This window comes from Octopus sinensis, linkage group LG1, assembly GCF_006345805.1.
Source record: "Octopus sinensis linkage group LG1, ASM634580v1, whole genome shotgun sequence".
In the NCBI taxonomy this organism is placed as follows: Eukaryota; Metazoa; Mollusca; class Cephalopoda; order Octopoda; family Octopodidae; genus Octopus; species Octopus sinensis.
In genome coordinates, this window is record NC_042997.1 from 129709917 (window position 1) to 129726208 (window position 16292).

The window sequence follows — 16292 nt, forward strand, 5'->3', positions numbered from 1 at the left end:
GTTCAGTTGTGCTCTAGCTTTTATCCACACTTTGAACGTTTGCTTTATTCTTTTCTAGTTTTCACAAATCCTCTGTGTTCAAGGTCGACATTTCACTAACATGCAGCATCACACTTCATTCATAACCATCATACAATTAGTATTTCTCTCTGAGAGAAAAGCTCTTTGTTGCCAACAGAGATAGGAGCTCCTTAAACTGTTTTCAACCTGTTCTTACTCTAGTTACTTAGTTTTCTGAGCACTCACCCCCTCTGAGTACATGTGTATGTGTGTGCATGTTTTTTGATGACATTATCAAAGAGTCACAATATCAATAAGAAAACTGCAAACAGTGCTCTTTGAATGAAGTCCCTTGTTTATATTTACTTTGCATTTTTTTGCTGCCATCAGAAAAGTAGTGAACCAATGATTGGCCTGTTGGATACTGGTTCACATCATTATCATCACCACCATTCAATGTCCATTTCCTATGCAAGCATGGGTTGGGCAGTTCAACAGGAGGTAGAGAGCCAGAGGACTGCACTATACTCCAATGTCTACTTTGACATGGTTTCTCCGGTTGGATGCCCTTCTTAACACCAAATGCTTTTTATATCATAAATTGTGATATAAAATGAATAGTAGCAGTAATAGTAGTATATATATATATATATATATATATATATATATATATATATATATATATATATATATATAGAGAGAGAGAGAGAGAGAGAGAGAGAGAAAGAGAGAAATGAAGTGTCAGTGTCTAAAATATTGACAAAAGTATCAGTGCTTGATACATTAATGAACAGAGCAATGGTGCCCAATATATTACCTGAAGGATATAGGTACCACATATATTACTGATAGAATTTATATTTTTATTAAGTGCCTTGTATATTGACTGATGGAAAATCAAAACCCAATATTTTGCCTTATTGAGTATTAGTACTTCATATATAGTGTAATGGAGTACCAGTGACCCCATATCTTGACTAATGGTATATCAGCTCTCCATATCATTTACTTGATACAAAATGAAATGGCAGACTACTACAAGTCATTTATAGTTTGTGTGACACTTGTAAGGAACCAATATGAGGAATGTTTAAACTTAAAGAGATAGAATTCAGTAGATTTAGTAAGGAATATATATAATGAAATAAGTTTGAATAAAACTTGCAATCACTGCAGAAAACAACAGGATGCACATATGATATTTGTAGGAAAAATGATTTAGGCTTTTGAAAGCATCAAAATAAATAAGATTTGTATGAATAAATGTTTGAGTGTCATAAACACTACCTTGAGATTATAGCTACAAAATATTTTAGAAATAAGTAAAAGTTAAAAGAAGCAATTAAGAACATTATTTTATCCTACCCCTAGGACTGAAAAATAGATATTGATGAAATAATGTTTTTGCTAAGAGTGGCAGAAGGCCAGGAATTTTGAAGGGAGATGGAAGTTGATTACATCAACTTCAGTGCTCAACTGGCATTTTTATTTCATTTACTCTGAAATGATGAAAGGCAAAGTCAACCTTAACGGAATTTAAACTCAAAATGTAAAGAGCTCGAAGAAATGTAGTTAAATATTTTGTTTAGCATGGTAACAATTCTGCCATAACATATTAATAAAATAATAGAAAATAATTTTCTTTGGTTCCAAATATAATTATACAATAACCCCTTTGTTACCATATTTCTATTGAAATACACTGTTTTGAAAATAATGAAAAATTTATTAAAATAATTAAGCTGGGTTTGGAATAGAAGTTAATATGGAGTTTTGATGGAAGGTTTTAATTTAAAACAAGGAATTTATATCATAAAACTAAGGGTGGTCTCATGTGGATTGGTATCAAAAGGTTTTATTATGAATAGATAATGATTTTAACCTTCAATATTTGTAGCAAAATGGTCTTCATTGAGTCTACACATATTCTGAATTTGTTGCTCAACTTCTTTAAGTGATTGATACTGAATGAATCTGGTACATTTCCAGTTGGAGGTGGAATCTGTAAGTGCCTTGATCATAACTGCATTGTTTTGAAAGTCTTACAAGAAGAAATGTTAAGAGAATGTAAGAGCTATTCATCTGTCTTTTACTTGGTTTTGAAAAGTTAAATCCCCCAAGAAGTAGATATTTTTTACACATCAACACAGACCTTCTCATTCATGCAGCCTGAAACATTTTCAATTTGACTCTGCCAAGATCTTTAGCATGAAAATGTCCATATAAGACGCTCAGATTTGTTTAATGTAAATATCTATTAGTATCAGCTGAAATAGGATCTTCATTAGTGGGGAAAAAATCTTGAAGAAGGTATAAGGGATACAAGAAAGTCTAAAAATGAGTTGTGATGTTAATAAATAAAAATTAAAAACAATAAATGGAAGTTAAGAAATAAAAAAAGCTTAAGATCTAAAAATTCTACTTTTGCAATACTTTTCATTAAAATGAAATTGGAAAAGACACTCATTTAATGAACTTCAGTTACAGAATAATCATCTATCTGTTCCTAAACTGAATAATAATCCTATTAAAGAGAGCACTCCTACTACAAATGTAGCTAGTCTGCTTCTGGTAGTTCTAAAATGGTTTTAGTATCAGAATGTTATCTGTCTTACTTCAGTTTTTAGAAAGTTGTTACCGAGTGCAAAGGTTTTTAAGGTAGGGACAACAGGAACATCTAAATCACTCTCATACTGGCGTTAGTGTTAGTTAGTTGACACTGATGCATTGTTGAGATTCTTGCAAGTCAAAGAAACATGCTACCACAGATCGAGAGAAAACAAAGATGTTATTCAGAGCTAGGGAAGGAATTTTAAAGTCAGTTTGGATGGCAATTCCTCATGTCAACATTTCTGCCCCAGATTCTATTTCACCATAGAGATTATAAATAGAAATATAAAGTGTGATAGACTACTATCTTCTATAGAAATTTAGACCTCTCCATGTTAACCAATGAGCTACAATAATCTATTGAAGTTAGAAGTAATATGACTTTTGATAATACAAAATATTTGGTACATCAAAGTTGTTACTTTGTATAAAGAGTCATTTGCTTCACTCATTGGTCAAAACACTTAATTCAACCAATTAAACAAATATCAGATCCTCTGGGAAAGCCTGTCTGCAGTAGTTGAGCTAGAGATAAATTTCTTTTGACAGCTTTTCACTAACAACATTTATAGTAGTATTGTAAAGTATGAACAAATTGATTGAAGACTATTTACATTGTTCAATAAAATCAGATTATTATGAAGAACTTTCAAGTATTATATTTCTCTGTTAGTCCTAGCAAAAATGGGGTGATCTAAAGTTGTTTAGTTAAGAACCCTACATGCTGGAGGCAAGAGTGGCTTTTCCAGAAGAAGGTTTGAAGTAGAGGTGTAAAATATGAAGAATTAGCTAAATATTTTTATTGAGTATGTGAAAACATTGGGGCCCAACATCTATAGTGAACTTCCTGTAATACTCCACATATCCTGTTGCAATTTTACATTAAATCTGTGTGCATTTATTGAATGTCTGATACAAAAATAATCCAGCTAAAAGGTATTTATTGCAAGATCTCAAATGTAAATGCTTATATTTGTAAATCTAGTCAACCCATGTCAACTTAATGTAGATCAGGAAACAAACTCAATATGTTGGTTCCTAAAGTAAAATGATTAATTGATCAGTAAGTCTGGTGGAGATGTTGGCCAAATATTTTGGAATGGATAAGAAATTTGAAATGTTGTTGTGAGAAAAGTTAAAATATGTCATCTGAATATGATAAAATGGTATTCAACTGGGTTATAGGAATCCCCCAAGAAGTCGAAGAGATTACTTTGCAGTTATGTGGTTCTAAGTTCAATTTCACAGGATGGAACCTTGGCCGAGTATTTTCTACCATAGACTTGAGTTCACCAAAACAGTGCATAACTTACACACACACACATATATGTATATATAATATTTACCATGGAAATACACTGAATGCATATCTACCGTGAATATCGCTTTTTTCCTTGACAAAGGAGCCATTCTCTGAAAATGGATTTCAAGATTAATTTTTTACCTGGGAAATTGAACCCCAAAAACGGCCATTTGAATATTATCATCTACAATTGTAACTTGAAACCTTATTAGATGCTTATTATTAACTTTTCAAATCTTTTAAAAAATGTTATCTATATTCTTATCTTTTACTATATTATCACTCTGTTTTTACATTCATATTTATATATCTATATATATTTTTGATATTCCTATATTTTTCTATGTTTGATATATTAATATATGTTTTAATTTTAGATGAATTTTATCTTGATCAAATCTGCACACATGTTGAAAGAGGTTTGCCTAATCTGAACTTTCTCCTTTTATTTTTTATACTTGCCTAACGTCTCAGGTTCGACTTCAGCGCTTTTCTGCAATCTATATATTTCGTAAGAAAAATATATAAGGACATGGCATTAGGAAGGGCATCCAGCTGTAGAAACTCTGCCAAATCAAGATTGGAGCCTGGTGCAGCCATCTGGTTCGCCAGCTCTCAGTTAAATCGTCCAACCCATACTAGCATGGAAAGCGGATGTTAAACGATGATGATGATATATGTTGGACCTCAACGGAGGCAAAGTGGCTGAGTTCTTTTTGGGCATTGAGCCCTACAGAGGCAAAGTGGCTGAGATCCTTTCAAGCATTGGGCCTCATGGAGGCAAAGTGGCTGGCATGTAAATGCACCCCGGTGTCACACAAATGGCATCAGCCGTAGAAAATCAGAAGCCCATCGTGTGTTTATTTTACTGTCTCCTTGCCTTGCCATTGTGTGATAAGTTAGCATCACTGTCATGCATATTATATCCTTCATTTCCAATCTCGTGTCTGGCTATGGGAAAATATAACATTACTTGGAAATAGCTGAGTGTTTGTAACACAAAGGGCATCTGGCTGTAGAAACAAATTCTGCCTGACCCACGCAAGCATAGAAAAGTGGACGTTAAAACAATGATGGTGACAAAGTTGAGTATATTATTTTTCTTTTACGTGTTTCAGCCTTGAGACTGTGGCCATGCTGGAGCACTGCCAGTATTAGTGTAGGATAAACATATACATATAGTGTAGGAGGAAACACAATACTTGTCAGTATTTAGATCCAACAGAGTTATGTCTCTTTTTGCCAAGATCATCTTGTCTCCTTCAAGATTGATTAAGCACCTGGTAAGATATTGTGGGTAGTAATTTATTAAAACCCTTGAAAGCAATTTTTCAGTCCAATGTCAAAACCTTTACAGAAGTAACTCACCACACAGAATTACATTGAATTCATCATTTCTTTAATGTCAATTTATAAACCTTATTTGATGAAAGGATAAAGAATATTTAGTATTTTCATAAATTTTGGCATCACAATCATCATTATCATTTAACATCCACTTTTCTCTGCTTGCATGGGTCAGATAATTTGTTGAGATAGATTTTCAATGGCCATATGCCTGTCCTGCTACCAAGCAAGACAATATTTTCCCATGGTCAAATATGCTTTTTATGGAAGTTAGGAAATGAACAATGTTACTTCTATGATGACAATGTTCATTTACTATTATTGTGATGTCTAGATAAGGGTACACACAAATACATGATGGACGTTGTTTCTGCCAACCAAGATCAATTCAAAGCTATAGTAGAAAATACTTGCCCAAGGTGCCATGCAGTGAAACTGAGCCCATGACCACATGGTTGGGAAGCAAGCTTCTAACCTATAGTCATAGCTGCACCAATTATGTGTTAAATATTTGACATTAATAAATGTTGATTCTTTAGAGAAAGACATATAGTAAACTGGAGATGATCTCAGTTATCAGTTTTACAGTGACAAATATTCTATTGTCACTTATACTTCTCAAGTTTAGCTGGCACTACATATTTAAATAGTGGTTTAAAATTTTGTCACAAGGCCAGCAATTTCAGGGGTAGGGTAGATCAATTAAATTGACCCGTGCTCAACTGGTATTTATTTTACTGACTCTGAAAAGATGAAAGGCAATTCTGCTCACTGCCTTCAAAATATTAACAATCAGCTATTAAAGACAAAATTGTAGAGTAGTGCAAAGGTTGGACAGTGTATTAGCCAAGGGATGTTTAGACTTTTGGAATCATAATTTTTTATTTTTTACACTAGCAGGGGTTGGGTGCACAGTGTCTCATTATTTTTTTTTATCTCCTTTGTGAAGTTGTTTTCACCATATGTTCTCTTCCACGTAGAATACTTGACACTTCTTCACCCAATTGTCATCCTTCAAAGCACCATATATCTGTGTCAGTTCCAGTTTCTTCAGCTGCACCTCATGGTTGATTTCTTGAATACCCATTCTTTTACCCTCTCAGATCACCCAAGCTCTGTAAATCATACACACTGATATTGCACATCTGACAGAGCATGCTGTTTGGGCTGATGTAATGCTATTAGTTTGTTTCAAGGGCAGAAAGTTAGACTTGCTTGAATAAGTTTTGTTAATAAAACATAGAAATTATCTTTCATCTCAACTTATGTTATGTTATAGAAATTTTTATAAAGCAAAATGACCAGCTGAACAAGATGATTTATCAACTAAAGAGGGCAGAGTTCATATCAAATTAGTGCTGCCATATTCTATACAAGACACAAAAGTTCATCTACTTCACTTTCCTGAAAAGAACAACTGCACAATGATGAAGTGGTCAGCTGGAGATTGACCAGATTTCAGGATTTACAGTGGGATACTGACCAGTAGTTTGATAGCCTATGGTGGACACTGACCAATTGTCTAATGGTCAATAATTTGGTATACAGTAGACACTGGTCAATGGTTTGATAGTTTACAATGGAGACTGACAAATAGTTTGATGGTCTTTAGTAGAGACTACTCAATAGTTTGATAGTTAGCAGCAGAGATTGTACAATTGTTTGATGGTCCACAATGGAGGCCGACCAACAGTTTAATGGTCTACAGCAGAGACTGACTAATGGTTTAAATGTCTAAAGTAGAAAAGTCAAGTCTTCTGCATTTATGAGAATAGAACTTTGAAATTATTGGATATTAAAATAATGAAATGTGGATTACAGAACTATGAGAGCATCAGACAAAATGCCTGTGGCATTTAGTTAAAGTTGATTTACATTCAAATTCTGCCAAGGTCAACTTTGTCATTCAGTCTTCTCAGTTATAAATAAATAAAGCTTTGCACTGGGTTCAGTTTAACAGTCCTATAAAGCACCCTAGATATGAATGGAATGAAATTAGAACAGAGAAACAGTTCATAACAGGATTATCAAACCAGTTGGCAGGAATGGGACATCACCTTGAAGATTGTATGTTCTAAAATAGGCTGTATGTTGTATAAAGGAACATGTCACCATTTTATGAAAAGGATGACTTTCTTATGCTTTTAGAATATTATCATAATAATTTTGGTGCTGAATGTTTCAGTTCATCTCTCCTATTACTAGATGCCAAACTGGTGCTAATTACAGCTCAAAACTATTCAGTAATACTATGTTTTAAACAAGAACCTGTACCTATTCAGATTTATCAGTTCTCCTTTTACATTTGCCTTACTATATCATAACAAATGTTTGGTGTAAAGTAATCACAGCTATTCACAAACCTTTCCTGAAAACTTCTTAAATTTTATTATCCTCTCATTTATATTTCCATTGTATACTGCTCTTAACATGGAGTTTATAATATTTCTATGGAGTTAAGGTGCAACTCAGTGTCAAAGAGACACTGTCTAAGATACATAATCTCAGTGTGATGCTGACAACACCAAGATATGAATGGCAATAACAAAAGCAACAGCAGGTTTGAAAATAGTACAAGTTTCAGCTTTTCTCATCAAATATATTTGTTACAGTGGTGTTAGGGTTAAGATGTGTGAAAGTGGACTGGATGTGAGTCAAAACCTGACATCTTCATTGCCATATTAAACTGAACTCATAAGTTTTATGTAAAAATCTAAGGAAATCAAAACAAGAAATTATGATAATAATAATAATATTTGTCTTTTTATTCAAGAGGAAGATTTCACTGAAGATGATCAGAATAAATATCTCAAGATTATACTTACAAATACTTAAAAACAAATTAAAAAAAAAAAAATATATGGTTTAATCTGACAAAAGTTTTAAGGAAAAAAATGTAAAAGTATGTAAAAAATCCTACCCAGCTTATAGTATATTGGTCATATTTGAGAGATCAGTGCTTGAAATTCCCAGCATGGTGTTTTGTTTAGCTAGCTGCAAGACTTTAATAAATCTCTCACCTAAACTAAATTGTAAAACTAACAGAACCAAACAGGACAGTTTACCCTGCCAATCTCAAGCAAGACAGGTTTAATCAACAACAAAATGCCAGCAAATTTGGGATGCCCACTCTTACATCATATAGCTGATATTTAGTTTGCTACACTCTGCAAAACACCATGGTTGTGACGCAGAAAGGCTCAGCAGAAAATTAGTATTTTTTTTTTTAAATATAAAATATAAGAAAAAAAAAAGTAAACACATTGTTAATAAGTATTGAAAAAGCTAGAGTAATTTGATAATAAAATTTAGTTATGTGAAATTGCTTCTTCATAATATATCACACAGGCACACCACATATAGAGCTAATAGTACATTAACATTATTTTCAACATCACAAACAATTAATATTTAAGATGTTCATAAAATATATTTATTCACAACTAAAATGTAAAAAGAAGTAACCCTGTTGACAAATCTTGAGAATATCAACAGTAACCACATTACTAATCACTGGTCATCTCAACTAAATGCTTTCATTCACAAGTGTGCAACAAATTTTGAAAAAAAAAAAAAAAAAAAGCCTTTTGTTTTTATTTAGCCATCTCAGAGAAAGTAAAAGCTTTATTCAAAAGAACTGCTAAACCCTCACACTTAAAAATCTTTTGAAAATAACGTTTTTTTTTTTTGTGTTCTTTTTCTGTTGATAATTTAATGTAAAATAAAACCCAAGGAATTTACACCTATTAGCTTGTTTTTCTTATACAAATAGATGATTAAATTTAGTTAACCTGTCTTTCCCTAAACTAAACAGTTAAAAATTCAGACATGGATAAGTTTAGATTTAGATGTTTTGTTAAATTACTTGTTACTTTCCACATTAAAAATTTAATAGTTTTTTTTTTTTTAATATGAAAATGGCTAAAACAAGAATTGGTTTTGAAACTGTCATTCTGTCAACAGTTTTCAGATATAAACCTCATTTGTCATGGAACGTTTAAAAGTCATCATAAATAACATGTTTTATTTTTTTTAAAGAAAAGACAAAAATAAAGTAAGCAGCAATTTAGATGTTGATAAAATGCTAAATTTTTATTTCATTTTAATGTAAGAGGGAGAAGAAGACAAACAGTTGTAGATTTGTTTGGGCTGTATGCCAGCTCTGACTTACACAAGATCATCAGCTTTAGATTGTAGCCTACAACTATATCGGACAGATTGACTGACTGCAGACTACACCTGACGTATAGAACATACTATTGTCCATGAGGAACTGTTAAAAGTATTAGATCAGTGGTAAAAGAAGCTTGCATGAGTTGTAGGGTTGTGAAAGGGTGATTACAAACAGCATTCAACTGATTGGTGGAGGAATGAAGAGATCATCGGGCACTGATCAGTCAATAATACTCATGCAGCAGCAGTACTACAGTAAACTCACGGGAGACAGACAGAAACATTAAGCCAGACAACTGAAGGGTTTAAAGCAGTAGTATTATTACCGGCAGTAGTAGTAGTAGTAGTAATAAGTCACCAGACAGCTGTTATAGGGAGTGGATTTGTTAAGAGAAAGCAGAATTGTGAAAGTGTGTGTGTGTGTGTGTGTATGGGCAGGGGGGAGGAGGAAGAGGAGGTGGAAGAGGGATGCAACCAACCATTCTTCACAAACAGTAGCAATGAATAAACAAGTTCAAACATACAAAACTAAAGGGGCAGTTCTCACAATGGTCTGATGTGAGAGAAAAGGTGTACTTTTAGAGAAATCAAAGAGAAAATAAAAGTTTGTGGCAGAAGTGTTTTACATCTCCATGTGTGTTTGTATGTGTGTGTTAGTGTTGTAAATACAGATTAGTTTTGCTCTTCCATTGTATTTCACCATATAATCATAATAGTAGTAATAATAATAATAATTAAATAAATGGTGGCATGATATTGGCAAAATAGTTCTGGTTTGTAATATTTAAATTAATTTTGGATTTTAATTTCATAAATAGTATATATTATTGAATATTTTTTCGCATTTTTCTAGACAACAATATGAAGCTACATAATGAACATTGTGACATATAAAACACTTAGTATAGCCCATATGTTTCATACAATTGTCTTTAATCATGAAACTGATACAGTGTAATGACATGACATGATTGCAGAGCTGGTAGCTCAGCATCTTTAAAGTCAGTGTCAATGCTGTTAGCACTGAATACATTCACCTCTCGTGCTGCTTCATAACAAAACAATAAAATACATCACAGATTTGTTCCCTGATTCAGACAGGTCTAGGAAATTCAAACTATGCAACTACATGAGAGGAAATCTGCAATCTGCTGCTCATGGAAACAAAATAGAAGTAATATAAATAAACAAAAACAATAAAATGTGTAAAATAAACAAAGAAAACAACAAGTAGAAAGACATGTTCAGCCACATGCACACAAGAGTGAAGTTAGAAAGAGATATAGAGTTGACAGATATATAAATAGCTGAGCACAACATCGTTTTATCAACAACATTCAGCTAATAAGAACTAAATGTGAACAGAAATTATTCTGATGCTAAAATGCAGTTGAATGTTGTGGGTGAAATATTCACTGTATTGATTTGTGTTAGAATGTTAATTAGTTAAATAGAAGTAGTATGTTTGACCAGTAGTCAACATGTACAATTCAGAGCAGTATATGAACAAGAGAACATTGCCAAATCAGCAACTGTTATAAAGTTAACAATAAAATGTTTGCTTTTTTTTTTTTCTTAAATAATTCAATTTGTTTATTGGACTGGATTATAAAAGCAACAACTTTGAGATAATGTTTTGCAGTTGTTAAAGATACAGTCCATGCTGTAATGGTTACGTAGTTTGGAAGTTTAGAATGACACATTTAGGTTGCATGAAGTTCTTTTTGTATTTCTTTTTAGAAAAATCCCTTTTTTTGTGTGTTAAATTATAAGAAAAATGACTATTTGAAAGCCTGACAGTATGCACATAAGAAAATGTGGCTGTTGTGGTAACTCCAGCTTGTAGACTGAAATAATACAGAGCTACATAGAGTGCCAACCTGTGCAACATCTCCTATTGACACACTAGTGTTCACACTGTAAAAGACACAGACACACTCCAGTGAGGACAAGAAAGCTGAAAATACACTGTTCACCACAGAAGAAAAACAATCAGAATAAATAGAGATTTTTAATTTTGTTTCCCAATATATTTTTTCATAGAAAATTCTATATTGGTTTAATTATTTGAAAACAAAAAATAAATTATGAAAAAAAAAAAGGCATGTTCATTTTAGAACGTCTAACAGCACAACTATAACAACAACTATAATAATAATAATAATAATAATTTTCCTTATATTTTGTTAAATTATTGTCAGTGTGTGGAGGTTAATTAATGATAGTGGAACTAGTTAGCCATAAAGAAATTAAGAGGAAAGATGTAGTTATGAAGTAGTTAATAAGGTCAGCTGCTGTACATCATATATAAAAAAAGTAACACATTTACCCCATTCCAAGAAGACTAAAGCAGTACCCATCCTCTCCATCATCAACTACAAAATTATTTTCCATAACTAATTCTAAATATGCTAAATTCTATTCTTTTTTTTTTTTACATGAATTTTCTTCAAAACTAAAATAAAAAAGGAGAAAGAAGTTCCTTCAATATAATTGCACTTTAAGGATGTATCTGTGCTGAGTGTGGAAGTAATTTAGTATTTAACTTTATGTCTAAAATACGCAGTAATCTATTAGATAAAGCAACAAAGAGTAGTAAGAGAGGTTGGACCAACTGAAGTGAATATGTCTAATGTGAAGGTGAGCCCAAAATACCTAGTTGAAAATATATTAGGGACCAGAAGAATCTGGTAGTATGAACATAAGGACACTGACAATAATTATAATTGAAGACAATGTAAGTGGGATGGAAGAAGAGGTAAAATATGAGATGAATACAAAATATAATAGATAAAAAAATAGAGCTCAACAGCCAAGTGTTCAAAGTGATAAATGATAATAGGGAGGGGAGAAAGACAAGTAGAGAATATCAGAAAATACTGATATGTCAAGAGAAATAGACCTAAGGAGTCGTAAGATGAAACCAGAAATTTCACTGCCTAACTTATGAACATTTCAGTTCAAGTGAAATTATAGTTTTTCATTTGATGCAAATATTGTTTTAGTTGTTTGGTAAAAAGGTGTTACCATGGCAGCAAGGATGCGCAGGATCTTTTGAAGATAGCAAAAAAAAAAAAAAAATGAATATGTTGAATAAACATTTAAAAGAAATATTTCATAAAAACAGCAGCCTTACTTTCTTCCACTGTACATTTAGAAACAACATCTAGAAGACAAAATCATCTGTTTTTGCATTAGTTTAAAGTGTGCATGAACGACAGCTCTGAGCATGAGACTTAATCAAATCCAAGATCAAGTCAACTTTCACAAGGTATTTCATTCTTTTAAACTTTTCTCATAAAGTTAAAGAAATAATAGATACAAAGTTGTAAGTCATATGCATTAGGTATATAATTAACACCAAAACTCTCTAATTCATGCCATTGTATATATATTACAATTCTCTGAAAGATTTTGAAAAATAAACAAATTCTCTTTCACATTGATAGGATAAATAGATCGACCACTGACAAACAGCATTAAATCTTATGTCTGCAATAACAACACTTATTTCAACAAAGCCACTCTTCAAACACATTAAATCATGTTCCATACACTTCTCATAGATCAAGTTCCTATGACTATTGGTTTCTGGTAAAGACTAACAGCAATGTCAAACGAAGAGACTGATACAACCTTAATATTGTCATGGTGAATGGTGAATATATGTGTATGTGTATGTTGCCACCATAAATAATTTTCTTGCAGGCATTTAATCATTATATATACATACATACATACATATATATGTTTATAGGTATATGTAAATATGTTTATATATATATATCCACACATATATACATACACACACACATGATGAAGAGTTTAAAATCTACAGAAGAAAATAACATAATTAACAAGTATACTAAATTAATGAAACTATAAAATAACAAGATCCAACAAATAGCTGACACACACACTTGAAAAAAAGATAATAAAAAAACTATTTAAAAGCATTTGTAAAACTTAGTTTATTACATAGGCAAAAACCCATCATTTCAACAGTACAGACACACTCTTGAAAATGACAATTTAACTTGATATAGATTAGTTTAACCAATAGATAATCTAACTGAAGTGCTGTCTTATAACGAGTTCTGCAACATCAAACTGCCCTGACCTGCTCTTGATTGGAGGGGAGGGGGTGTTATTTGTCAGGTTAGAGACAAAAAATTTGGAATTTATCCACCCTAAATTATCTATGTTAGAAAGGTTGAGAAAAAGTCTATAAATTCTGTCGTATGACCAAGATGAATGAAACAATGTCTAAATCCTGATTAGAAACCAAAGAATTCCCTGAAGGAAATTACTGACCAATGATAAGGCAGTCATACCGAAATGGCACAGTTTTTAAAGAGTAACAAAAGAGAAAGAACAAATGATTGAAGTGACTAGAAAATTGTTAGCAAGTTTATGAAGATGATCATCAGGATGATAGTGGTGGCGGTGGTGATGATGATGATAGTGTGGTAGTGGTGGTGGTGGTAATAATGATAATAATAACAATAATCATAATACTAAAGGATACTATGAATACAGATGTAAGCTAAAGTCTGTTGGGTCCTTAGAAAACGTATTTGAACAGACTTTAGGATGTTAACGTTCCATTGCTAAAAAGTTATTTTATTTTATGGAATATTTGAGTAGCGAGGAGGAGAAGGAGGAGTGTGGATGGTTGATAGTGTTTCGGAGCAACATCTAAATTACTGGGCACAATAGAGTATTGAGGAAGCTACAGCTGCTTCTGGTCATGTCTTCACTGATTAATGAAACACTGGTGGTCAGACAGCTTCGCTTGACCACACAGAAAACAAAGCATGTATAAGTATGGGTATGTGCATGTGTGTGTGAGTGTGTGTGGTGTGTGTGTGTGTGAGTGGTGTGTGTGTAAGTGTGTGTATGTGTGTACAATAGCAGTAGCAGATGCATCAGCATTAGAAAAGATAAAGTATTCCTACTGGCAACCGTGCATGTTAATAAAGACACTGAGATGTACTTTTAGCAAATGAAACAGCTATGGCAGTACCTGCAGACGAGTGCAGGTAGCATCAAACACAAATCATTTATCAATATAATGCAGAACTGACATTCCCACTGGACATTTTGCTAGCAACTCCAAAATAATAAAATAAAATAATATTAATAAAAAAATATTATTAATAATAACGATAATAATAAAATCATGAAAACAAAGAAAAGAAATTGATGAGCAAAGGGGTGGTTGGGGAAAGTGACACCCATTCCCCCAACCAGACCTTGTCATATTTGTGAAATAAATGATACCAAGTTGCTAAACTGACTGCAAGCAAAGCTGCAGGGTGGTAAATGATCAGCAACAACAAAGAGACACGATGGACACAGTATGGAGGAGGGGGAGAATTATAGCCACAGAGGGCAGTAGTTGTCTCCTTCTGCTTGGCAAATGGTAGAAACCACTTGTTAAACAAACAGAAACATAACACTTCCCAGTGCTCAGTAAAGCTGTAAAAGTTTGAAAAAGACATTTTTTTTAATTGTTTTTCTCTTTAATATTTTTTTGCCTTTTGTTTTTTTTTTTTAAATTTAAAACTACATCGACTACTTTTATTAATAATATTCAGGTTTGTTAGGTGAAATAAAAAAATGCACATAGCAATAAAGAATATTAGTTTTTGATTAGGAATTGTTATCTGACAAGAGCAGCTGCAAATCTGTAGCGAACAGTTGCTGGTTTTAGTTTCACAGATCACAGGATGATAATAGAGACACAGAGAGGGCGTATGATAAGCAAAGAAACCAATGAGAATAGAGTTAGCAGCAAAGAAGCAGATGTAATATTTTCTCATCCACAAATGCTGACAACAGAGATCCAGCCTACAAATTATGAAAATGACCTACAAGAATAAGTTTCACCGTGCATGAAACAAATGCTAGAAAACAATTTTTCTGTCCTTTCAAGTTAAACATTCTTGTCTGATGAACTATCAGCATGTTTCACAGCAACATCTCTCATGACATTGCACACTCAACGAATGAATGCAATGTTGCTTTGCTATATATATATGTTTATGTGTGTATACATGTGTACTTGTGCGAGTGTGTGCAGACAGCTTCACACACACACACACGCACACGCACAAACATATAGACATACACTGTTTTGTTGTCAGTTTACTTTAGTACATGCCGTAGAATGAGCGGTTAAATCTGCCACATCACAAGAAAAGTGATGTGAAGGTAAAGTTGCACATGACAAAGGACTCAGTAATGGATTACTGATTCCTTGTTGACTGTAAGAATAATGTGAAGGTCAGAAAAGTGTATGGACACCACACAGCCAAGGTCACTGACCAACAGACCACTTAGTACAAGCCACACCCACGAAGATTGTTTGCAATGATTACATCTGTTACAGCATCAAACACAAACTGAATATTATTGGTATCTGTGGCACATGTTTGATGACAGTAGATTTCCTTCGTTGCACTTTTGTTCTTAGCTTCAAACTGGGCCTGAATATATGCAGCAGCCTCTTCATACGTCTGTCTACCTATAAACGATAACAATAAGAAAAAGATAAGCAAACTGATTTCAAACTAATAATAGTAGTAGCAGAAGTAATAAAAACAATTACAACATCAATAAAGTCAAAAGAAATGTTTCATTCATTAAAATATCACACTTCTAAAGTTGGAGTTTTATGCCTTAAGGATCAAACATTAACTGTAAGACATGAGCTGTTTTTCCTTGGTATTTGACATATCTAAACAAAACTCAAACAACTGAGGATATGTTATATTTATCGTTTAGAATTAATAAACAGATAATTTATCTAAAATGAAATATAATGGTATAGAATCACAGCTGTGTGAATGTTTAT

The 16292-nt window shown here is 32.6% G+C and overlaps 1 protein-coding gene across 2 annotated transcripts in view; it reads right to left on the reverse strand.

Moving 5' to 3' along the window:
* Nucleotides 1-9020: 9020 nt before the first annotated feature.
* LOC115216411 (guanine nucleotide-binding protein G(o) subunit alpha) overlaps nucleotides 9021-16292 on the reverse strand; it is a 133042-nt gene continuing 125770 nt past the window's right edge. For both annotated transcript variants that reach the window (XM_029785737.2, XM_029785727.2), the window contains one exon: nucleotides 9021-15962. In XM_029785737.2, the coding sequence (XP_029641597.1) occupies nucleotides 15775-15962 (188 nt within the window). In that variant the 3' untranslated portion in view covers nucleotides 9021-15774. The remainder of the gene's footprint in view (nucleotides 15963-16292) is intronic.